Source organism: Moschus berezovskii, chromosome 9 (assembly GCF_049115385.1).
Source record: "Moschus berezovskii isolate FMDL1 chromosome 9, NW_MosBer_1.0, whole genome shotgun sequence".
NCBI lineage: Eukaryota > Metazoa > Chordata > Mammalia > Artiodactyla > Moschidae > Moschus > Moschus berezovskii.
The window spans coordinates 13,163,774-13,189,473 of record NC_142468.1 but is presented as its reverse complement, the minus strand read 5'-3'; the positions used below and the strand labels follow the sequence as shown (position 1 = coordinate 13,189,473).

Sequence of the window (25,700 nt, the reverse complement as noted above, 5' to 3'; positions counted from 1 at the left end):
GAGTGACTAAGCACAGCACAACAACTTCCTAGGTGAAGCTGGTCTGAAACTACGCTTTAAGAACCTATGAGGTAGTTAGTCTCAGAGTTAATTTACTTAAATTGAACATCAGAATCCTTTACTTATCAAGTGTGTGACCTTGCATATACTCTTTACTTCCGTGAGCTTAGCTTTTAAAATCTGTGGTATGGGGTTAATCATCATTACTTACATGTTAGGGTCACTGGCAAGCTTTGTGAGATAATGTAGACAAAGTGCTTTTATCATCCAGTGCTTATCACCCCCAGAGCATCGATGCACGTTGGCTGCTCTATCTTCCTCCTCCTCTTCATTCTCATCAAACCTCCTCCTTGTGTCCCGGGGTAGACTGTAAAGAACTTTCGTGCCTTAATTCACAAGAATCATGGGAGTTCATCTTTCTGCTTTAGCATTCTCCATTTAGAAAGACCATGCTCCAAATGAGGTATCTTTCTAGTTGAATGGTAGAGAGGAAGCTCTTCTGCAGAGTCTGCCAGAAAGAGAACAGTGTGTTCAGCCCTCTCCCTTCTGTGTGTCTCTGTTGATACTTTGTGGCTAAGTGTGTGTTTCTGTCGTCTTTGTAAATATGCAGTGACTTTTTTCTTGCATGATATAGCACTGATATTTTTGGCGGTGGTGTCTTTGAGTGTTTGGGGGCTTGGGAAGAGTAAATTCAGGCGATGGCTTTGAGTCTGATTAGTTTGAACACCTCTGTCTCTCTCTCCTTTTTCTTCTTTCCTGATCTTCTGAATTACTAGGACCAAGTACCACCTGCCAGGAGGATTCATGCGCCAACCAGGGGGTCTGTATGCAGCAGTGGGAAGGCTTCACCTGCGACTGTTCCATGACCTCCTATTCTGGAAACCAGTGTAATGATCGTGAGTACAGCCTTTCCATACTTGGGATATTTTCAGAGAGTTCAGAGCTTTGGAGAAATCTTAAGGAACATTAGGTAAAAGAATGACGCTTCTAACAATTCATAAGCAGTTTGCTCATCCGGAAACTTGGAAAATAAAAAGTTAATTTTCTCGTGGAAGAGCAAAGAGACATTTCTTGTTCAACCATACCAGATGTTTATCCATACATCCTCCCTATTTTTCTTTAGGTTACCTTTGACAAAACAATTAAGACAGTGTTTTTGTTCTAAGGAGTTCAGTTTTCCATTAATTAAATCATCTGGGTAACAGTTTTGAGACTCTCTCACTAACGTAATGTAGAGAATATTTAAGGAATACAGCTATTTTTTCAGAAAGTCTGAGTTTAGGGAATTTCTTAGCCCTTCCAAATGATGAAGACATTAAGAGTTTATTGTTTTTTTCCAACTAGAAATCTTTAACACATTCCGAAGGGTCTTCCAAATGTAGGCAGAGACTCCTTCTGGATAAATGTATTGATATCTGTTTAGTTTATATGTGCATAGCCATTCTGTTTATATATATATATATATATATATATACATTTCTATTTTGTCATTATGTTTATATGTATGTGTCTGTGTATTTGCTTCATATTGGAAGACAGCACTTGCTATTTTTGTCCACTAATGAAGCTTCAGGTGCAGTAGCTGTTTTCATTCTAGGAGAAGACGGATTTCATAAAGGCAATTCTAGCACTGGTGGTGGAAATATTCATATTTGAGTTCTGTGGGAATCTATAACAGGTATCTCTACTTCCCTTCTAACGTGGCCACTGATGAGTAAACATTGGAAATTTCTGCATTCCTATTGCAAAGAAATTTGTTGAAAAGCCCTGACTTACTAGGTCCTGCTGACCTTCTGATTTTCTAAAGGCAGCCTTCATGGTAGGAGTTTATTTTTATAATCTGAACTCATAGGTGCCATTAATTGGTTTTATAAAAAAGATGCATAATGTGATATGAACAAATGCTAAAGTTATATTACAGTTTGTACAGGCGGGAGAGGGTGCCAATTACAGTGCTGTCTCTAGCGTGTCTATCTGATTTTCCTGCATTCCTCATGTCTCGACTTTTATCAGGTCTGTAGTAATCGCTCGTCCTGGTTTCCATTTTTTTTTTTTTTAGTAGCTGTTTTTCTTTGTATTCTGTCAGTCACTTAAGACACACTACGGAAAATCAGTGGGGAATCTGGATATGTAGACAGAAAATTCTTTGAAACTTGTTGATCTAGGTGTAAGTGTTTGCCTCTATATTTATAATTCAAAGAACACATTCTTTGCAGAAAGTTTTGGCATTAGATGGCTCTCTCCAATTATTTGGTGTTATTGAAAGCCCTGTTTCCATGTTTTTGATTTGGAAATCCTGTGCCGCTCTGACACAGGCAGCGATGGGCCCATCCCGGGCCCCTGAGCAGTTGTGCTGTGTGCTGTTTCTTTTCCTCCAATTTGTCTGCGTGGGAGGCTTTTTTCCGAAGAGGCAGCACAATGCTTCTTCATCCTCACAAGTTTATTCCGTATCACGCATACATACACACCACCCGGCAGAGCGTGATCAGGAAGAGACTGCACGCAGGAAAGGCGGAAAGGTAAGTCCTCTAACGGCAGTGGATAGACACAGTCTTCGGAAGGCATGTGTGCCTTTTGCTCTCTCTGACACGTTCCTTTCTGCCACCCGCGCCAGGCATGGTTTGCAGCTAAAAATCAACCAGGATCCTTTCCAGTTTTCCCTGATTGTTTCCGACTTTGTCGAGAACAGATGGCACCTCGGTCTGGGATGAGGACTGTTGCATTGTCTGTCTGACCTGAGCAATTTGTCAGCGTGTCGTGAAGCACCAGAACCAGTCCTGGGAAAGGCCAGTGTTTCTTCTGTGGCAGTAGAGCCTCATCCTCCAAAAGCGTTTCTAAGACATCCAGGCTGAGGGTGATGTATTTTGAATTTTATCCTGTAAACAATGCAGTGGAATTTTTTATTGTAAAAGACTTCTGAGCCCCAAACCTTAAAAGAGTCTTCTTTCCTGTTCTCCTCTTGGAGAGTGGACCAGACAGCGTCTCAGTAGCTCAGAGAAAAGTGGTCCAAGGAACCAGGAGGGAAAGTTGGGCGTTGTACAAGTTTGCAACAAAGAGAGCATGCAGTCTGAACATCCAAGATCAGGTATCACGTTAAGGAATTTGGCATTCTCTGTAGGGGAACATGCAAGCCTCTGGACTCACTGATTTCGTTCCTTTCATATGCAGCTCAGCTCTCTGGGGCCAATCCTGTTTGCTTGTTCACCTTGCCTCTTGCGTTCCCCTGGTTCCTCAGCAATCACCCTTGGCGGGTGGTAGCATCCGCTGGATCACAGCTTTGGGAGCCCTGATTCACATCTGGAGGCCAGAAATCACTGATCGCTGTGACATCTCTTGTATATTAATATGGCAGCGAGATAGTTTCATTTCACATGGGAGATGTTTGAATAAGTTTTCATGAGTGGTTTCTCAGGAGAGCAGATAGAAATGAAAGCATCTCAATTAGTTATTGCAAATTCAAGAATCGAAACTTGGTCAATAGGGAAATGGCTAGGCAAAGATATTTTCCAAAATAAGATGCTTGGTTCATCATATGTAGAAAAGTTGATTATATCTGGGCACGACTTTCAAGTTTCTAAAGGAACGTCTGCATTTTAGAGTCTCACTCACTTCTTCTAGCATTCGTTCTGTCACTTGTAACTTTTGTTATTTCTTGCCTGTTTGCTAAATTTGGCATCTGCGCGACAGTTTCAAGGTGCCGTCACATAGAAATGGCCTCCCTGAGTAGAATTTACATTTAACAACTGTGTCTCATTTAGTATGAATAGACCAAGCCTGGATGGTTTTAGCTTTATTCTGTCATTCTTTGTGAAAGCAGTGTGGATTGATGGAGGCCATGGGGTAAATTTCTGGTTCATCCTTATAAAGAGAGCTGTAAATCTGATATCACTGGCTGTCAAAGAACGGCATGTGTTCTCTGAGGCTGGTCAGTTCAGCTCAAGTCACTCAGTCATGTCTGACTCTTTGTGACCCCATGGACTGCGGCATGCCAGGCTTCCCTGTCCATCACCAACTTCACAGAGTAGAAAGCAGAAATCGTCTGATTGGAGACGCAAGTGTAATTGATTTATTAATTGTCTTATCTAGTTTTAAGTCATCCACCATTTCACATAATGGTAAAATCATAGTTTTGTTAGGTGATGTTTCAGGCTGTTTTGAAACTACAGCAGGCACACTCATCCGAGAAGCAATTTTGAGTTCCCGTAGAACCCAGTAAGATCTTTGGAAGGACACACAAGTAACATGCTCCAAAGAAAGTCTTCAGTTCTGAAAAATTCAAAGCTGAGGAGGCTGATGGCCTTGAGAGTAACACCACCTGCATCCAACTTGATGACATGTTGCAGGGGCTGCATTTTAAGAACAACAAAGGACAACCAGGACCTTTTACAGGTCCTGGTAAGGAGCTTCCCTTTGGATGTTGGGTTCTTATTGGTATTTTTAAATCAGGGCTGAGAATCAGGGCAGTTCTAGCATCTTGCAGCCCTTGCACTATCAAGAGAATCCAGAGCCGCTTTCCCATGTGGAGGGGCGGTGCCGCTTCCACTGGCAGCCTGTTGTTAGGCTCCTCTCCTTCACAACGCCACACAGTGTGGCCCAAAACCCAGCCCACTCATGCATTCCCACACATGTGCAAAAAAGTGGTCACTGGGGACGGCTTTTTGAAAACACCAACTTGAACACCTCACACCTATCCTCACCACCATCGTTACTTTTAGGCCTGTTCATGACAAGTCTTTTGAGTTGTCTGTGATTTTGGAATCTCGCTGTTGCATCTGTGCCCTGGAGAAGTGAACATGGGGCCGTCTGTGTCACGTGAGTCCCTACATCAAGTTCTTGGATTTATAAATTCAGTGTCTGTAATGGTTTTGTGGGGGTGAAGAGAAAGGAATGAACATGAATTCTCAGCCCACCTTCAGCCAGCTACGTGTACGACGTTGCTTGAGGTACACTGAGGGCTCCTTGGAGAAATGGCGGGTTCACACTGGCATGTGATAATAGATGTTCTTTGCTTGCAGCAAATCAATAACAAGCAGCTGTGGATCGTGCAGACGGTGGTGTGTGAAGCACCTTTTCAGACAGTTTTCTGCTGGAGTGGCTGTTGAGCAGCACTGTTGGCTATCGATTGGCCTTTTTCTTTTTATTTATTGTGTGGGTTTATTTATTTTTTAATGTAGGTGGGTGTATTGATTAAATCTGTTAAAAACACATTTCCCATTCAGGCTTCCGAAAAATGAATAATATACACATAATTTAGTGCACAAACAAGGGCACAGACGTGTGTGTGTTAGTTCTGTCTCTCGAGTTCATATAGGTACCCCGGCATTGTGTTACAAGCCTGTGTTGTACGTATAGTAATAGTTTCCACGGATATCATACTACAATATGTCCATGATTTTGGTGATGTGTTAGCTCCTTGCCTCTGTTTTCAGGCTTTGCCTGTCCAGCAAATAGGCCATATTTGAGAAGTTCACCAAGACTTCTATCTCCTGCTTAGGACACACTTTATCACTTATTCATTTATTCACTCACCAGGCAGTTCTGATTTGCAGATAGGATCATGAATAGCATCCATTCTGTTCTTAAAGACATTACAGTCTAGCGGGGAAGATACGTATGAAAGTGCTTTAATAGAAATATGAAAATAGTTAGAAGTCATAAAGTGGAAGGAGATCAACCCTCCCTAGGGCTGAGACTCCATCTTGAAGAGCTACTGCCTTTAAAAAGTTTTCATTGACAAATGAGTCTTGAAAAATATGCAAGTGCTTCCTAAGCAAATATGGTATGACCTAGGGTTGGATAGGTAAGGCAGCATTCCACCAAGCAGAGAGAAACGAAGTACAGTCACTGTTAATGTTCTGGCTATTTCCTCCTGGGTTTTTTTTCTGCCCCTAACCTTTTGCAAATACATGGGCATCCTCTTGCGCAGGTATTCTACCTGTGAGTAAACCCGTGTGCCCACACCTGTCCCCATCAGAGTTCAGGGGACTTTCAAAGCCCCGACCTTTGGTTGGCAGAAGGCTGAAGCTTTGTGGGAAGGACACCCTTCTTGAGCTGGAGGAAGTTCTAGAAGCCTTCTGGGTTAGGCATGGGGCCTGGCTGGCCCTTCTTCATTGGACTCCAAGGGACCTAGAAGGAAGCCTTCCTTCCCTTTGGTGGTTAAGCCTTCAGAGTGTAGTTCTAAAGGGTGGGTGTCTGGGTGGGGTGAGCTCTCTGAGACAGGCTGGCTCCTTCCCTGTGTCTCCCTGTGGGATGGTGCAGAGCCTGCAGCAGTCAGCATGTGCAGAGGGAATAAGTGAGGGACTGATTCTCCTTGGGGTCTTCGGCTGGTTGTCACTCCCGCCACAGATCTCAGGGCTCCCGTTCTGAGATGGTCATTTTTTCCCGGAGAATCTCTCCTTCAATTGCTGTCTATTCTGGCTGGTCAAAAGACAGTATTGCGGTATTATGTGGATTCAGCTCCCTCTACTACCTCTACAGAAAATGCTGTTGTGATTGCCAGATTTCTTTCCCGTCTTTATTCTAAGCATTTGTGTGGCTAAACTCATACTCAGGTTAAAGTGTGTGCGCCCATTGTACAACATGCCTTTTCAAAGTATAAAAACCATTAGATTTCCTAATTTCCTTTAGAAGGATGTGTGTGATGGTGCCCAGGTCATTGGAAAAGAAGCCCCTGGTGTGCTGAATCTCTTGCTGAGTCCTGGATATAACTAAGCCTGCTGCTGCTGCTGCTAAGTTGCTTCAGTCGTGTTCGACTCTGTGCGACCCCATAGACAGCAGCCCGCCAGGCTCCCCTGTCCCTGGGATTCTCCAGGCAAGAACACTGGAGTGGGTTGCCATTTCCTTCTCCAATGCATGAAAGTGAAAACTGAAAGTGAAGTCGCTCAGTCGTGTCCTACCCTTAGCGACCCCATGGACTGCAACCCACCAGACTCCTCTGTCCATGGGAGTTTCCAGGCAAGAGCACTGGAGTGTGTTGCCATTGCCTTCTCCAATAACTAAGCCTCAGTCAGTCAGTCAGTTCAGTCTCTCAGTCGTGTCCGACTCTCCGCGACCCCATGAATCACAGCACGCCAGGCCTCCCTGTCCAGGGCCCAAATTGTATTTCACTGAACCATTGGTAGACCTTTATCTTGGAAATTTAATTATGATAAACCATATTTTTAAAAGGTTGATTTGTAATGTATATAACTTATTGCAGTATAAAAAACTTCATGGCATAGTCATTAGGTTGATCAGCTTTAGAATCAAACTGCTTTAAATGCCAGTTCTAACTCTAACACGATGAAATTGAATTAGTCACTTAGCTTCTTTTGTTACAGCACAAGGAGTATGATCAGTACTGAGTAGATGGGAGTAGTAATCATTTTTAATATATCTAATAGTGTTTGCTATTTGTCAGTTCTTTGTTTCGTTCCTGACGTTCTACTGTGACCTTTAAAGATGTTATCCCTTTAGTCATCCCAAGTGTGCCAGTCGCTCAGCCGTGTCTGGCTCTTTGCGACCCCATGGACTATTCTGCCAGGCTCCTTTCTCCATGGCATTTCCCAGGCAAGAGTACTGGACTGGGTAGCCATAACCTTCTCCAGGGAATCTTTCCAACCCAGGGTTCAGACCCAGATCTCCCACACTGCAGGCAGATTCTTTACTGTCTGAGCCACCAGGGAAGCCCTAGTCACCCCAAATTCCTGAACAAATACTATTCTTCGCTTGTCCTGATTTCTACAGTGGGAAAACTGGGGCCACACAGGAACTGGCAGAATCAGTACTTGAACCCAGGATTGTTTGACTTGAAAACTCACATTATCATTAGATTTGTTGCTACTTAGTCGTTACTGGAAATAATCACAGAGTATCAGCACTAGTTGCTAGACTAGACTTAAAATTTCAGGTGGGCAAGTTTTCTCAGACAACTGAATTATATAAGAATAGGGACTTGGAAAGGGCTTCCCTGGTGGCTCAGATGGTAAAGAATCCACCTGCAATGTGGGAGACCTGGGTTCGAGCCCCCCTGGAGGAGGGCATGGTAACCCACTGCAGTATTCCTGCCTGGAGAATCCTCATGAACAGAGGAGCCTGGTGGGCCATAGTCCATGGGGTTGCAGAGAGTTGGACACGACTGAGCAATAGAGCATAGCACAGCACAGCACATAGACTTGGAAAAGAGAAGCTCTGTGTTCCTGGTTATTAATTTTATCCTATTCTGAAATTTGGAACACTTCAGTTGTTTCTGATACTCAGATGAGGCCATATAGTTAGAACATCTTTAGGTATTAAAGATTTAGAATTAGAATATCCCCCATAGCCTCCGATATTTATATTTTCATTCTCTGTTGACCATCTTCTGATTTCCATTTTCTTTTTCCTTTATTACAGTTTTAGTTTGTGTCCTATAGCAGAGTGGATGAGACAGTTGATGTGGAGTGGATGGCATCTATTGAAATCTGGACTGTGTTGTTTAATGGCTGTGTTACCTCGGTGCTACTTAATTAATTCCTTTGTGTCTCTAAAATGTAGATATTTTTATGTTCTACCTTATTAGAGTGTTGTAATGATAAGCTGAATTCATAATTGTGAAGTTCAGGACATGGCATGTAATAGCCCCTACAGAACTATTAACTACTCTTCAGTCTTAATTTTCAGAAAGTTAAAAACATGACTCATACAAATATAGTTTTCATAAAGTTAAAACATAACTCATGTAAATAGAGAATGAATGTGTGCCCGAATTTATTTAACTCCTTAATGAGGGAAGCAGCGATATGGTTAAAGTGTAAACAACAAGATCACAAAAGATTATTTGAAGAACTGGATATTTATAGGCATTAAAAACAATATTAAAATACAAATTTAGGTTCAGTATAAAACTGGTGAATGTCTCAGAGGATAAAAGGCTCTTAACTTTATATTGTTTATTCTTCTGAACAGGGTTTCCCTGTTGGCTCAGATGATAAAGAATCCGCCTGCAGTGCAGGAGACTCTGGATTGATCCCTGGGTTGGGAAGATCCTCTGGAGAAGGAAACGGCAACCCACTCCAGTATTCTTGCCTAGGAAATTTCATGGACAGAGGATCCTGGCAGGCTACAGTTCGTGGGGTCACAAGAGTCAGACACAACCTAGGGGCTAAGCCACCACTACCACCTCCACCACCACGTTCTATGAACAGTGTATCTCTACTAAATAGAAATCTACAGGTTACCATCTCATAGACTCTGGGCCTCAGTTAATAGTAAATATCTATTTCAAACAAGGATACGTTTTCCCATAAAACTAAATGTTTTTTGTGTGGATATGTTAAACAACATCCCTGTGGTGGTGGTTTAGTCGCTAAGTCGTGTCCGACTCTTAGGACCCCATGGGCTATAGCCTGCCAGGTTCCTCTGTCCATGGGATTCTCCAGGCAAGAATACCAGGTGGGTTGCCATTTCCTTCTCCAGGAGATCTTCCTGACCCAGGGATCGAACCTGGGTTTCCTTCATTGTAGGTGGTCTCCAGCATTGCAGGCGGATTCTTTACTGAAAGTCCTATAAGCCATTAAAAGGACACGTGTGTCTCTCTCAGTCTTTTTTTCTAAGTTTCGGATAATTTTTCTAAACAGTATTATGCTCTGTTAAATTACGAATCCTTTTTCACCTTGAATATTGTTCTTATATCATCAGTTTTACTTCTAACCACCTACACTGTGTGCCAGTCACTGTGCTGAATTTATGTCATCTTTGTCATCTACACAGCATGTAAAGTAGATATTCTCCTGATCCCTGTTTCACAGATGAGGATGCTGAGACAGGTTTGGCAAGTTTAGACAGGCAGAGACTGAGTCCAGAGAAGGCAGGAAGGCTGGGAGAAGCAGCCTGGCACCACGGTCAGCAAGATCCAGAGGGAAGGCAGATCCAAAAGAAGCATTCACAAGTGAGCAGCACCGCAAGTGACGCTCACATTTATTAATATTTCTTCTTTGCATCCGTGTTTTATTCCTGGGCCCACAGATATTCAGTGTTGCTGAAAGAAGGCCAGGGGATGCAGTGAAACCCAAAGTCATCTTAGAGTGAGGAGGATGGTACTGGTACTCTTGGGAACAGTTTTATGCAGCTTGTGGCTAGCTTGTGGGAATCACGGGAATCACTCTTGCTTATAAACACCCCTGATATCAGGAAGTGACTCTTTGGTACCTAAAATCTGCTGTCCTGCTGGTATTAATACACACACAGTGTCAAATAGATTCAACAAGAGCCAGGACTGCTTACAGCTTTTGTTTTTGCACAGCAATCCATAGAAACAAAGCTGGGTAACATTTGTTTCTACAAATTCCAGTTGACACTTGGACCTATGGTTCAGGGAGAAATGGTCTCCAGAATTCGGGGTTCTGTTGCTGGTCAGGAATTGTTATGAGCTGTAACAATCTTTGGCTTCGCTAATTTCATTTCAGCCATCTTCAGCATGCTGTATTTGTAGGCAGTTTTTATTGCTTATGTTTAATTATGATCCATTTGTTTCTGGTGTGCTGGGCTAGTTACTTATTGATGGCAATGGCAGTAATCCACTGAGGGCCTATTGGTCCAGAGAGGGTAATTTTATATTATCTTGTTAGTCATATTCAGATACAATTTTAATGTATTTTTCAATATAGACTTATAATTTCCTACATTTCCATTTATTAGCATTTACATGCAGAGGCAAAAGAAATGCAAATGACTTTATCTTTTCTTGTAAAATAGAGCTAGTAAATATAATTTGGTTTCCTTCCCTTATTTTTTCCTGTACTTTTTTCTTTTAGAGGGGACATTTTGGGGTATACAGTTCACATTCAGCAAAATGCACAGATCTTAAGTGCATTATTATAAACATTTATAACCACATAACCAGCCTTCCAGTTGCGATAAAGGACGGCTTCATCTTCCCAGAGGGATCCCTCGTGCCTCTGTGAGTCATTCATTCTCCTCCTCTGCGAGGTCACTACTGCCTGGATTTTTATCTGTGTCCATGAGTTTTGTCTGTTCTTGGATATGTATAAATGGGATCGCCCAGTATGGGATCTTCTATGTCTGCTTTCTCTACTTCCATGGAATGTGTTTAAGGGGCACACGAGTCCCTGTGCCTTCTGGCTGCCAGGCTCTCCCCTGACTCTCAGCTCCATCTCCTCGCTTGAAGGAGTCTGCTGGCCTGCACTTGGGGTTCTCACCCTGCACCATGGTGCAAAACGTCCTCCTAAGGCCATAAAGAGAGCAGTCTGGGCGGCTCACCGTGTTTGGCTTCCCCCTTTCGGGAATCACTGTCCTTTGCCTGGTGTCCAGCGTCTTCCATGGTTTCACATCCCTTGTACTTGTCGCGGTTGTTTCAGATCAGTCGTTTCAGATCCAGTACTGTTACCCTGTTGAGGTTGTAAGTGGATGTCTGCTTGTTTTCTCTTTACTTCGCCTCTGCACTTTGACACTGGGGGAAGGGGAGAGGGAAGGATGTTGACCTAACATTCAGTGTGCTGTGACTTAAACCATAACCTCTAGGGATGATGTAAGGCTTTGCATTAGCTCTGGAACAGCCCTGGTAGCCTAGAATATTCTAGGACATTTATTTATTTGGTGTATGGGAATATCCTGCAACTCCAGTTACAGGCCCTCTGTGGTCAAACAGCCTTCCCTGGCAAAAGAAACTCTGCCAAGCTAGTTGCACACCTGCAAATGTGTCTCCATCGAGCAGTTCTTCATCTGAGTTTCATTTACAGGGTCCCCATCGCTTTTTCCCTGCAGTCTCCCTGATAGCACTTGATTAAGCTCAGTGGGTATAGGAATTGATTTGGCTCTTGCAGCCAACTGTTCTTATTTTCTTTACCTAGGATTGTCGTTTGTTTTCTCACCTACCTTTGTTCTGTGGATCTTTGCCGCCTGATCCATGTCTCTTGGCCAAATGAAATTAAGAAGTGTTTTCAAACAAATATTTTGGAGTCTTCAGGGAAGTGGAGGTATTTCTGTGCCAGGGACTGTTTTGACTGTTGGCGCTCCTTGTTTTGGTCATTAGATGCTTTTGTATATGCTTTTGTGCACTTATCTTTGATGCATAGCTCCAAAAATATAAACAAGAGGGGACATTGCATGGTTGATGCTTTTTAGTTTTAATAGGTTTTTTTTATATAAATAAGATTATACAAGCTCACTAATGAAAATCTGGAAAATGCATAAAAGTACAAGGAAAAAAACATGTATAATGTTACCAATTATATGACCTTGTTTCAGGCTGTCCGTGGTGTCCAGCACATACTAGATGTTCAGGCAGTATTTGCTGAGTAAACAGCTGAGCCCTGCCTGTTTTCAGAGTCTGAGTTGTGCAAAGGTCCCAGCGTTCTTTTCATGAGATGAGTAGCATTTCTACCAGGGCTAGGTGTTTTCTTGCCAGAAGGAATGCTTTTAGGTGTACAGGAATTATAATTAGCATCCCAATATGCAGTTTTCTTCTTTGGATGAAAAATGAAAATGTCAAGATGTGTTTATTTCCTTTCTCTCTTGCCCTTGTCCCTTCTCAGCAGAAAGCCTTGCAGTTTCTAAACAGTTATACTTAGTTGAATCTACCTAGAAGTAGAATAGTTTTGCAATGGATTGTAGTTTGAAGGAAAGAGCCCTTATCGTATTTGTGGGGAAGGAGCCTCCCGGGTCCCAGTTTTTTTTTTTTTTTCTGTGGCATTTGCTTCTTGAGAGATGTCGTGGTTTATTTCACACGATGAGATTTCTTGTAACACTCTAGTCCTCTAGAGGTCTAGTGAGACAGAACTTTTCTGCTTTAATATCATTCGTCAATTTCTGCCGAGTTTTAGGTGACCTAAACTAGTACATAATGTATGACTGAAAAATGTAAATGCACCGTGTACCGAAAAATGCAAGACACAAAGGTTTCTTGATTTTTGTACACCACGGGTTTCGAGAGTTCTATATCTCAGTGGGAGAATTCATCCAAGCTTAGTAAACTCTTTGCAACCACTCTTAGGAGCGTTGATGGACACCAACAGTATGTGGCTATGGGCATTATTTCCTAGTCAGTTCACTGGATGCTTTTTCTAATCGGTCCTCAACTACATGTAAAGCTGCAGTTTTACCCAGATATCTTTATATGAGTAAAACAAAATCTGTGTTTATATAAATATAAATAGGTACCTGTGCATATATACACATTATGAATAAATACACATTTCTTTTAGGTTTTTCTTTCCCATCCAGATAACTTCGTTTCTGAGTAGTCTTAGGAAGTCGCAGGTATCTGTCTGCTCTTCAGGATATTCGGCAGAAAGTCCCTTTTATCTGAACTGAATATTCAATATGTGGGGTACAATTTTATCTCTGAAAAATTATTTGGGGAGGGCAACATCATCTGGGATTTATTTTTCCTTAAGAGTTGTCTTACTAGCTCCTCTCCCTACCTGAAACTCCCAGGTGGCTCCCTCATGCTGGCGCTCAAGCGTGTCATCTAGTTAAGACTCACATCAGTGACCTGGCTTTAAGCTGCCTTTGGCAAGGGGCCTGCAGTTCAACACCCCTGTCATCACACGTGCCTGTTGTCCCTGACTCATGAAAAGTCGTGAGGACAGGACACATGGAGAAGAACGTATTAGAACAAGCGGGCTTAGCCACACACACCCTCAGTGTTATTAAAGGCCTTATTCCAGTTATCCCAACTCATCACATGTCTTTCCAGCGTTGAACTTACTTTAATTTGCATTTGGTCTCATTTAGCATATTTTCCTATTATATAAAGTTTGATGAACAAGAAACACGGCTCTACCCAGATCTCAGAGCTATCTCCTGGTGTAGGGTAACGTTTTGCATTTAGTCATATTTGGTTTCCTAGGTAATGTTGGACTGTGGCTGTATTTCTAAAGCCGCATTGCTTGTCAAATGGAATGCTTTGGTGGCAGATTCTTTAGATACAGAGCAAGGCAGGGAGGAATGTTACACTGGAATTCTTGGGAAGCTATAGTACTGACCATCACCTGGGGAACACAGAGTGTAAAGGCCGATTCTCTGGCTGCTTCCCATGGCAGGTTTTGAGCTCTGCCTTGCTAGCCTCCCTGCTTTTATTTCTGAAATCTACCCTGTGTACCAGTTCCAGATTTATCTTCCCAGAACACCGTCTTTGTCTTATCACTCCTTTGCTCATGAAATTTCAATAGCCCCCTCTTGTTGTAGTTAAAAACCCCACACTTGGTTTTCAAGGTTTCATTTATCTGCTTTTCAACATTTGTTTCTTGATCCTGTTTCTTACATGTTCTTGCCTTACTGTGCCCTCCAATAGCGTCGGTGCCCTCCCTGTCATAGCATATTCTATGGCCATTATTCCCTTCCCACTCCCCTTCCTCCCTTCTGAGAAACTTCCCTCCACTTGACCTGGATTTTCAAACCCTGTACAGTTTTTAGTACCGAGCCCAAGTCTCCCCTCTTCCTTGTGTTTTCTCTGGCCACGTTAGTCCATATTGATCACTTCTCCCCAAATCCCACCGCGTTTATGTTCAGAACTGAGAGGCAGCAGTACTCAGCATGTAAAGGAGATGAACGTGGACTTGGGAGAGAGTGGTGCGTTCAAATCCTGTTCTTTTCCTTCCTAACTGGGTGGCCTTTGGAAATGAATGCGACACAGCCTCACAATATGTACTTTGCAAAAGTCCCACTTTTGCCTACAGAGTTAGAAATAATAGATGTAGGGCAGAGTATCGGATTTAAAAAAAAATAGTCTTTGAAAAGTTCAGGATTGCAGCTTAATTAAAAACGAACCTTCCATTGAAGCAAAATGTCACCAGGGAATGAAACAAGTAAAATTTTGAGTAGATTAAGGACCGCTTTTGTTGTGTGTTCATTCTCTTCTCCAGAGAACCAATTTGCCTATGGTGGTGATTGTAGTTTCCTCTTGAGAAGATGGTGACTGTGTGTTGAGCGGATGTAGGTGGAAGGGTTCCTGGGATAAAATTATCCAAATAGCAGTGATGTTCTAATTTAAAATTTGAACATATTCCTGATTTGGGGTCTGTAAAATTCAACCAAAAACCTAAGGAAGTTTCAGGGGACATACTCCCCTTCCTGTAAGTATCCCAGCTTTTAAAGGCAATATTTGCACAGGCTTCCAAGAGCATGCTGGAGGATTCTGTGACCTTCAGTAATCTCATGTCCTACTTTTGTTCCTTTCCTGGAATACGAAGAATTACTAGCCAGGGCAAATCTTTGTGTCTTGTCATTTAAAGGACTGAGGGAATCAAACCACAATCTTTGCAGTCTCTATCATTATCAGAATCTCAATACATAATCTTAACTTTGCAGAGATTAACTCATTTTTAAATCCCCTCACTACAGTCATAAAGTATAACCTAATTTTAGCATTCATGATGGACAATTTACAGTAGATGACTCTGTTGTTATCTCTCCCCAATTCAAAAGTCTTTGAGTCTGAGTCTCTAAGATCAGGCCAGGCCAAGTCTCTCAATGATCTGCTTTCACTCTGAACACGAGGCCCAGGTTGTAGAAGAACTATAGCTGATCTCTTATTCCGTATTCATTCTGGACAGAAAAAACCCGGAGAACTATAGAGTCCTAGTTTACCATCTGAGTGGTGTAATGTGCTAATTACTGCCTGCAGTGGGAAGATGGCTACATATTGATCTTCTCGTTTAACTGAACGAGAAGCCATGTCTCAGGAACATTATTATATTTATCCAGTTACCCAGGGGTCCTTCATAATGGACTCAGCTGTGAACATTAGGAGATTAGACCAAAATCTTAATCATGGTGATTTTGATCATGTTGCAGTGCCGTTAGCTCTTTGGAGCCTACAAAGCTGGTAGAGTTTGCGGAAAGAAAGTAGATAAGTGTGACTGCTTAGGGTCTGGGAGGAAGATTGGTGGAGAGGGAATCCGAAAGATAAATTTCAGTCATCTTACGAACTGGCAGTAATGAGGATAATTATGTGGAGAATTTGCACTTCAGATTCTAGTTGTTCTTGAGAACATGATTCAGAGTAATAAAACGCACATATTCAAAGGAAATCCGGCGCTCTGTGACAACCTAGAGGGGTGGGATGGGGTGGGAGCTGGGAGGGAGGTTCAAGAGGAAGGGGACATATGTATACCCATGGCTGATTCATGCTGATATATGGCAGAAACCAACTCAATAATGTAAAGCGATTATCCTCCAATTAAAAATATATAAATTTAAATTAAAAAAGAATAATTTGGTTAGACTATTTAGATGATGGGGATTTAAATTCTTTTCAAGGTGTACTCACATTGGAATGATTTTTCTGCTTATATTCAGTCATTAGAGGAAAAAGTGATTTATTTACTTCTCTGCATTATAGAAATGTGTTTATATAAAGTAGTTATTTCTAATGACAAATATGTGATGTGTAAGTGGTAGACCACAGATGATTAAGTAATTGCCACCACCTGGGCACATTGCTGTTTCACATGTATTTTCCTAATGTGAACAAAGTCTCTTACCACATCAACGTCTATGCCTTATCTAAAATCTGGATATATTACATTGCTGTAACATCCCATAAAATCTCCCTAGATGGAGACTGTTTTCTTCAGTCCTTTCATTCCTGGAGTTGGGGCACAGTTCACCATCATCATTCCACGATGTCTCTTCCTTTAAGGTCCATGTGTCTTTAATGCCATTTTCTCCCATTCTCATCATAAACTTCTCCTGACCTTCGAGATGTGAAGAATGATCTGAACCGAGCTCCTTGCTCATAGCCTTCATCTCCCTGCATCCTTTGCATTAACCTGGGTGACTTCAATTTTCATGTTGTGATTTTCCTAATAACCTGACTTCCTCAAACGTCTGGCTACCTAGCAAAGAGGATTTCCCTTGCTGTTACCCCTTCGTAAGTTTTCACTTCTCTCCTGAGTCGACCTTCTGCCCTCCATAGGGTCAAAGGTTTCTCTTGCCTTTGTACGCCACCTGCAGTTCCTGGTCGCTGATTTAAGTGACATCCCCGCCAATACTCCAGAGCCTTTGCCTTGTGAACTGGCCACACCTCCCAGATTTCAAGTAAATCCCTCTGCTTGGTTTCTTGGCTGCTGCCTCATGAATCAGAGAAACTCAGGCCCTTGGCAGTGACTGCGCTGCGAATCCATAGCCTCTTACTCTTAGTGATGACTTCAGCTTGCTCCTGTTTGTGGCCACCCGAGCCTGGGCCCTCAATTCTGACCACTCTGTCTTCTCTCTGATGATATCCTGTTCTCCACTGTGCTCGTCGGAGTTGTCTGTAAGCCTTTCTTCTTATTTCTTCGTAAGCTTTGTTGTTTATGTTTAAACACCTCCCATCTCGACCGCGTGGCAGTGAAGACTTTCCCGGATTTTTGTTCACACCTTACTTTCTGTTTCAGATTTTCTAGGACTCGCTTTCATAAACCTGAGCACCAGTGGGGGACTCTTCTCCAGACGTGTCCAAGCCCTCTTTATCTATTGACTCATCTACCTTACTTTACTCCCCTGTATATGTTGAATGGGGCCTTGTAGTGAATGAATATTTGTGCAGTTTCCATGTTTTTGCAACATGCTTGCCTATGTGTGTGTGTGTGTGTGTATATATATATATATTTTTTTTTTTTTTTCCTAATTTGGATCCAGACCGTGTGATTATCTTTCCATTTACATTGCTTAGCACAGTGTCAGTCACTGGAAAAAAGAGAAGTTTCCTCACTCTTTCATTGCACTGAATATTTCTCCACTATAGTGCCTATCGCACAGTGTTTGTTAACTATCCTGGCTCACTAGTAAACTGTCAATTCTATAGAATAGGTTCAATGCCTTATTTATCTTTCTATTCTCAGTATTTTATGAGGAACCTGGCAGTTTATACATGTTCAGTAAGTTTTTGATGAGTGTAGGAAACATTGGCTACCAATTAATGGTAGCGGTGACAGCCAGCAGCTTGCTTGAAAGTAGGGAATGTAGATTAGGCTACTGTCATGGGCCATGCAAGGCACAAAACTATTAATTTATATGACATATTATTATTTGTGGATAAATGATTTATTGTTCATTTGTAAATACATAGCTCATTTATTTATTGTTTTATGTTATGTTAAATAAGATTCAGAAGAAAGCACTGGCTTTTCCAAGATTACGTGGCTAATGAGTAGTAGAGCATAAGAACCAGGACTCCTGACTGTTGGTTCTCGAGCCAGTGATCCTAAGTCAATATTTTCTAAATGGTGTTTTGTATAATAACATATCCCAAGAACCCTCATTTTCCTTTATATACACTGACTAGACTGAAGGGAAGGAGCTGGGGAGTAAAAGGCAGAGGTAATAGGTGTCCATGATGTAGAGAAAGGGAAATGATAGAAGAAATTCTATGCTCTTAAAGAGGCAAGTATATGACCCTACTGCAGAAATTACTATATTGTATCCCAAAAAGTAAAAGCAACTTAATATGCGTGCTAAGTTACTCTCTGTCACTCGGAAGAAAATAATTTTATTCTTGTAGAGGATTTCATATTTTGTCTCCTCGGTTCTTTTCTTCCATAAGTTTCACAGAAAACTAGACCCATTTCAAGGGGGCCTGAGTAACTAGTGTATCTGGAGGTGCCTTTTTTTTTGTTCACAGAGTCCCATGTATACATTTCTCTTTCATCAGAATATAGGCCCCGTTCTGCTCAGGCTCAGTGTTAGACAGAAAGAACAAGGTGAGCAGGGGTAGGGGTGGGGAAAGTCAGGGATTTGGGGGGAGTAAAAAGCCTGATTGGAGTAAAGGGAGGGTGAAGGATGGCGGGAGGCAGCCTGCCTGAGGTCTGATCATGAGGTCTGATCATGAGCTCCTGGAGGCAGGAGATTTTGGAGGAAGAGGAACAGTAGACATTTTTGAGCTCATATGTGATATGGGCAAAGAATGTCTCAGAAAGAGCCCCCTCGCAGAGTGTGGGGGTGAGTTGAGAGACGGTAGTAAGGCCCCTGTAGGTAAGATACCACATCCATTTATTTATCACTGAAATAATCAGACCTTCGAGTAGAGTGTGATACGCAGTGGAGATTTGGGAAGAACTAGTGAAAACAAGGAGAAGGCAATGGCAAGGCACTCCAGTACTCTTGCCTAGAAAATCCCATGGATGGAGGAGCCCATAGGCTGCAGTCCGTGGGGTTGGACACGACTGAGCGACTTCACTTTCACTTTTCACTTTCACACATTGGAGAAGGAAATGGCAGCCCACTCCAGTGTTCTTGCCTGGAGAATCCCAGGGACGGGGGAGCCTGGTGGGCTTCCATCTATGGGGTCGCACAGAGTCGGATACGACTGAAGCAACTTAGCAGCAGCAGCAGCAGCAGTGAAAACAAGAAAGCCATTTGTTGTTGTTCAGTCGCTAAGTCCTGTCTGACTCGTTGCGACCCCATGGACTGCAGCGTGCCAGGCTTCCCTGACCTTCACTATCTCCCGGAGTTTACTCAGATTATTGTCTGTTGAGTCAGTGATGCCATTCAACCATCTCATCCTCCTCTGCCCTCTTCTCCTCCTGCCTTTAGTCTTTCCCAGCATCAGGGTCTTTTCCAATGAGGTGGCTCTTTGCATCAGGTGGCCAAAGTATTGGAGCTTCTTAGGATGTTCTTACAATAGCTGGGGTACATGGCAAAATGGCATGAACTAGTGCTGGAGAAGGCAATGGCACCCCACTCCAGTACTCTTGTCTGGAAAATCCCATGGATGGAGAAGCCTGGTGGGCTGCGGTCCATGGGGTCGCTAGGAGTCAGACACGACTGAGCGACTTCATTTTCACTTTTCACTTTCATGAATTGGAGAAGGAAATGGCAACCCACTCCAGTGTTCTTGCCTGGAGAATCTCAGGGATCGGGGAGCCTGGTGGGCTTCCATCTATGGGGTTGCACAGAGTCAGACACAATTGAAGCGACTTAGCAGCAGCAGCCGCAGTGCTGGCATTGAGAATTTTAGGATTAACCACAACTGAAAAATGGATTAAAAGCTACATAGAGACAGAAACAACTAATTGTAATATTCAAAGAACTAGTGAAATGGTAAGGCTTTAAGAAATAGACTTCATTTGTAATTTTCAGTTCAATTCAGTTGCTCAGTCATGTTCGACCCTTTGCAACCCCATGGACTGCAGCACGCCAGGCCTCCCTGTCCATCACCAACTCCTGGAGCTTGCTCAAACTCATGTCCATTGAGTTGGTGATGCCATCCAACCATCTCAGCCTCTGTCTGTTGTCTTTTCCTCTGCCTTCAATCTTTCCCAGCATTAGGGTCTTTTCTAACAAGTCAGTTCTTTGCATCAGGTGGCCAAACTATTGGAGTTTCAGCTTCAGCATCCGTCCTTCCAATGAATATTCAGGACTGATTTGTAATCTTATAAGGACTGATTTGCAATCTTACAAGCTTTAATTATTATTCCTTTTGACTTTAACTTTGTTTTTATATTTGCAGCTAAAGATTTTTCTCTTTTTATGAAGAATCCACTTCTTGTATTAAAACCTCTTTCTCTGTCACTCAAACAGTGAATAGTATTGTATTTCAGAGATACATTGGTTTAAAAACTGTTAGATCATATTTGTTGTATGATTTCTAATGGAATGAACTGTTATGGCCTCTCTGATTAAATTATAATTTTAGTACACTGGGCTGTGAATGGCTGGGAACAAGTTCATTCCAAGTTCATTTTTCCCCTGATGCATGAGGAATTGCGGTCAGTTGAGTTCTATGCCTGCCCAGGCTCCAGGCTTGTTGCTAATAGAAATACCAGAGGCCTCTGACTCTTCCTCCCTCAGCATCCTCCCCAAGCTCCCTGTTGCTAAACTAAAATGCTTGAAGCTTTCAAAACTCATTTCCTGCCTCAGAGTGAAATGTGTGCAGATTTTCTTGTTTAAATGACAGTCTGAACATTCAGAAGGTTGAGAAACCTCCCGAGCTACAGGAAAATCTTTTGATACTTAAAAAAAAAAAAAAAAATCTTAACAGAATTCTGGTTAAAAAGAAATTTCCTGTAGCAGAGGAATGAGGTACATCAAACATTTAGGTTTTCCTGTTTTTTGTGGGGGGACACCATTTGGTGTGAGAGTGATTAAGGCATCTGTAATTCATGGGGTTGCAGAGAGTCGGACACGACTGAGCGACTGAACTGAACTGAACTGAATGCATACGTGTGTTCTAACAGTTTTGTTTGGGCCGTGCACATTGAAACATGGCGCTTCACGTCTTCATTACAGCTTTGCTTCATTTACTCTTCCCAGTTGCCTGTCTTTTCTATCAACTGTTGTTGTTGTTCAGTTTCTAAGTCCTGTCTGACTCTTTAGACCCCATGGACTGTGGCATGTCAGGCTTCCCTGTTCTTTATTATCTCCTGGAGTTAGTTCAGTTCAGTTCAGTTGCTCAGTCGTGTCCGACTCTCCGTGACCCCATGAATCACAGCACGCCAGGCCTCCCTGTCCATCACCAACTCCCGGAGTTCACTCAAACTCATGTCCATCGAGTCGGTGATGCCATCCAGGAGTTAGTTAGACATGCTCAAACTCATGTCCGCTGAGTCAGTGACGTTATCTAACCATCTTATCCTATGCTGCCCTCTTTTCCTCCCGCCTGCAGTCTTTCCCAGCATCAGGGTCTTTTCCAGTGAGTCATCTCTTCACATCAGGTGACCAAAGTATTGGAGCTTCAGCTTCAGCATCAGTCCTTCCAATGAATATTCAGGGTTGATCTCCTTTAGGATTGACCGGTTGGATCTCCTTGCAGTCCAAGGGGCTCTCACGAGTCTTCTCCACACCACAGCTCAAAAGCATCAGTTCTTGGCAATTCTCAGTCTTCTCTGTGGTTCAGCTCTCACATCCGTACATGACTACTCAAAGAACGATAACTCTGACTATATGGACCTTTGTCAGCAGAGTAATGTCTCTGCTTTTTAATTCTGTCTAAATTAGTCACAGCTTTCCTTCCAAAGAGCAAGCTCTTAATTTCATGGGTGCGATTACCTTCTGCAGTGATTCTGGAGCCCAAGAAAAGAAAGCATGTCAGTGTTTCCACAGTTTCCCCATCTATTTGCCATGAACTGATGGGACCAGATGCCATGATCTTAGTTTCTTTTTTTGAATGTTGAGTTGTAAACCAGCATTTTCACTGTCCTCTTTCACTTTCATCAGGAGGCTGTTTAATTCCCCTTTGATTTCTGCCATTAGAGTGGTGTCATCTACATATCTGAGGTTGTTGATATTTCTCCTGGCATTCTGGATTCCAGGTTGTGATCCACCCAGCCCAGCATTTCGAATGATGTACTCTGCATTTAAATTAAATAAGCAGAGTGATAATATGCAGCCTTGAGGTACTCCTTTCCCTATTTTGAACCAGATAGTGTTGAAAAGAAACCTCCAAGGTAAATGTTGGGTAAAATTCAACAACTTTACAGGCCAGGGATTGTCTCTTAAAAAGAAGCTTTTTTATTATTTTCTTTTCTAAGGACAATAGAAAACAAAACATTTGTGTTGATGATAGGATTAGGTGGGACAAACTGCTAAATCATGGTCATATACCACCCCTGAGGAGGTGGTGCAAGGTCAGCTATTATTTGCCTCTGTCTTAATCCTGTGATTTTCTGGTTCTTTGGCTTAGAAAGTTTAGGTTCTGACAAGTAGCTAAAGCAGGACAGCCCAAGGTTACTCATATTCTCTGTGATTTTATTTTACTTTTTGAGAAATAAGCCCTACCACTGCTTTGTAAATCATTTAGATATCCACAGAAGAAAGGGTTATTCACTGTTTCGGGAGCTCAAGATGGAAACTGTCTCCCTTTGAGAAATTAGAAACTCACTCCTAAAAGAATCAACACTGTCACATCTTCTCACCTAAAACTAATTTAGGTGAAAAGCAGCAGTGTGTGATTTTTTTTTAATCCCAATTTAATTTTAAAATTATAAAAAATTTCAAGCATATGGAAAAAACAAAATATTCAACACCCTTGTACCCACCATCTTTATTTTTAAATGTTAGCTTTTTACCATAATTGCTGAAGACTGTAGTTTACTTTTTCATTTCTTTTTAAAATACTTTCCATGTTTTTCTTAACTGTTGAGCACATGCAAATAATATTTATAATATGTTAATGTGTGTAAAGTGTACAAAATAACAAATGCTCATGCACCTACCTCCCGATTTAAGAATTACAGACTCGTTGTATTAAGAAAAAAAAAATCACAATTACTGTGAGTTTACTAATTTAGGCTTTTCTGCATCCCCTGCCCCCAAATGATGTTCAAAAGGAAACTCCTGGGGCTTATATTCTGATGTCTGCATTGAATCTGGACATCTTCCTATTGGTCTTCACACTGGGTGGCATGAGAATGATGTCTGCTGGAAACAGATTTGAGGAGCTAATCATGGAGGTCTTCACCCGTTTGGGTCTCTGCTCCCTCATTGTTCCTCCTGCCTTAGCTCTGGGAAAGCTCTCTTCTCTGTACATACTCAAGATCCTTATTAAGTATGACTGTTTTAAGTGCTCATAAAATATTGCTTCACTTTTGTGCCTCATGAGACTGAGGGGGAAGTCATCAGTATCTGAAAATGACACCATTCTTAGCGATACTGGTTTTGAGAGCTACCTGGACAGAAAAAAAATAAATTCCAGAAAAAAGAAATGGTAATCAAACATGCAGATCTGGATTGAAATATAGCCAAAGGAATATTGAAAAAGGAGATACGTGTATGTATACATATGTGTGAGTGTGTGTGTATATATATATAGGTTGTTTTTACTGGAAGTCCAGGGACCAAGCTGAATTCACTTACTGCTTCTGAGTCAACGTGATGCTGCACCCCAGGGGCGCCTTCCTTCCACACACCATTAAATCCAGTTGTCAGGTTTGGACAGGAGCGAGCCCTCCTTCTCCTCACGGAGGGGAGAGGGAGGTGACTCATCTTCCCGAGTAGGGAGGAGTGACCATCCATCATGATCAAATGGGAGGACTTCCTATCATCCATCTCCAGTGAGGATGGTAGTAGCAATTCTGGCCTTTTCCCCATTTTTTTTTTTTCTTTTTTTCACTGCTCTGATTAAGATTCATCTTTGAAACAGAAAGGGTAGTTTGAGGTTATTAGAAAACATACACACACATAAGAATTATTTGTTCTCTGCTGCTCTTTTTCCTCTCCACGAATAATTTCTGCAGACAGGTGACCAGTTCAACCATCTGTCTCTTTGTTATAAATGCCTGTGGTTGGTTCACTCTCTTGCCTTGCAATTCAGTGAAGGCTTCTTTTGCAAGAGAATGAGAAAGCCAACAAATAAGATGAGCTAACAATACATTCTTGGGTTGTCACCTTTTCTTTTGAGGAATGTGAGAAATGATTCCTTTTCCCTCCAGATCAAATATACAGATTCCTTAAAGGCCCTGATGCAAGCATATTATTGGGAAAAAACAAAAAACCAACTATTCTCAGTATTCAACAAATTGAAAAACACAAATGGGCCTTCAGAATTTATAATATCAGTTCTTTCTATCCTTCATTTAGCTTGATCCATTTATATGTTTTATTTTTAGCCTATGTTGTAGTAGAATGTTTGATTGATTCAAGGCAATTTCTAAATTCAATTAGGGAAAATAAAATTTAGGGAGCATGTTGGCTGTGAATTTGTGTATGATAACTTGGAAATACTTTTGTCCTCTCTTGCTTGGTTCTGAGTGATTTTTGTGCCATAAAAGCAATCAAGCAACCAACCAGCATTTGAGTCATACCTGCGTATCACATGCGACTTCTGCAGGAGCTTATCTAGTACTCATTGGTATATAATTCATGCCTAGATTGATAACAAAATCCTAAAAGTTGTTTGATGACATATATTCAGTTCAATTTGGTCGCTCAGTCGTGTCTGACTCTTTGCGACCCCATGGACTGTAGCACGCCAGGCCTCCCTGTCCATCACCAACTCTCGGAGCTTACTCAAACTCATGTCCATCGAGTCGCTGATGCCATCCAACCATCTCCTCTGTCATCCCCTTCTCCTCCTGCCTTTGATCTTTTCCAACATCAGGGTCTTTTCCCATGAGTCAGTTCTTCACATCAGGTGGCCAAAGTATTGGAGTTTCAGCTTCAGCATCTGTCCTTCCAATGAATATTCAGGACTGATTTTCTTTAGGATAGACTGGTTTGATCTCCTTGCAAGTCCAAGGGACTCTCAAGAGTCTTTTCCAACACCACAGTTCAAAAGCATCAATTGTTTCGCACTCAGCTTTATTTCTTTATGAAAGTTATTATAAAGAATTGCATAGTCCAGAAAGAGATTACTGTTTCATCTTACTGCAATGCCACTCCATGGATTTTGTTTTGTATCATTGAAACATTTAGGTTGAAATTAGAATAAGCTGATAAGTAGAATGATAAAACTTTAAAAAAATCTTTGTGGAGTGCTAAGTTATGTTGTCATGGTTGATTTTTCTAACAGTCTCTCAGTTAGATATTATTTCCCCAGCAAGTAGGCATTAATATTGCTCCGTTTATAGCAATGATGAAAACTGAGATACAAGAATTAAGATTTCTGGTCCATAAGCCACAGTGCTAGAAAGTAGGAAGTTGTGAATCAAATCCAGGTTTGTCTCTTAGGAGCTCACGCTCTTAATCTCTATACCATATTGTTTTTCCACACGCTGAGGTACAAAACAGAACTTTGGTCTCACCACCTTCCCAGAGAGGGACCCCAGACAAAGTCCAGAGAAGATATAGATGGCCAGGTACTC

The 25,700-nt window shown here is 41.9% G+C and overlaps 1 protein-coding gene across 9 annotated transcripts in view; it reads left to right on the top strand.

Annotated features, from left to right (window-relative positions):
• NRXN3 (neurexin 3) overlaps window positions 1-25,700 on the top strand; it is a 1,766,916-nt gene that overhangs the window by 822,178 nt on the left and 919,038 nt on the right. For all 9 annotated transcript variants that reach the window (XM_088840264.1, XM_088840266.1, XM_088840265.1 and 6 more), the window contains one exon: window positions 777-896. In XM_088840264.1, the coding sequence (XP_088696390.1) occupies window positions 777-896 (120 nt within the window). The remainder of the gene's footprint in view (window positions 1-776; window positions 897-25,700) is intronic.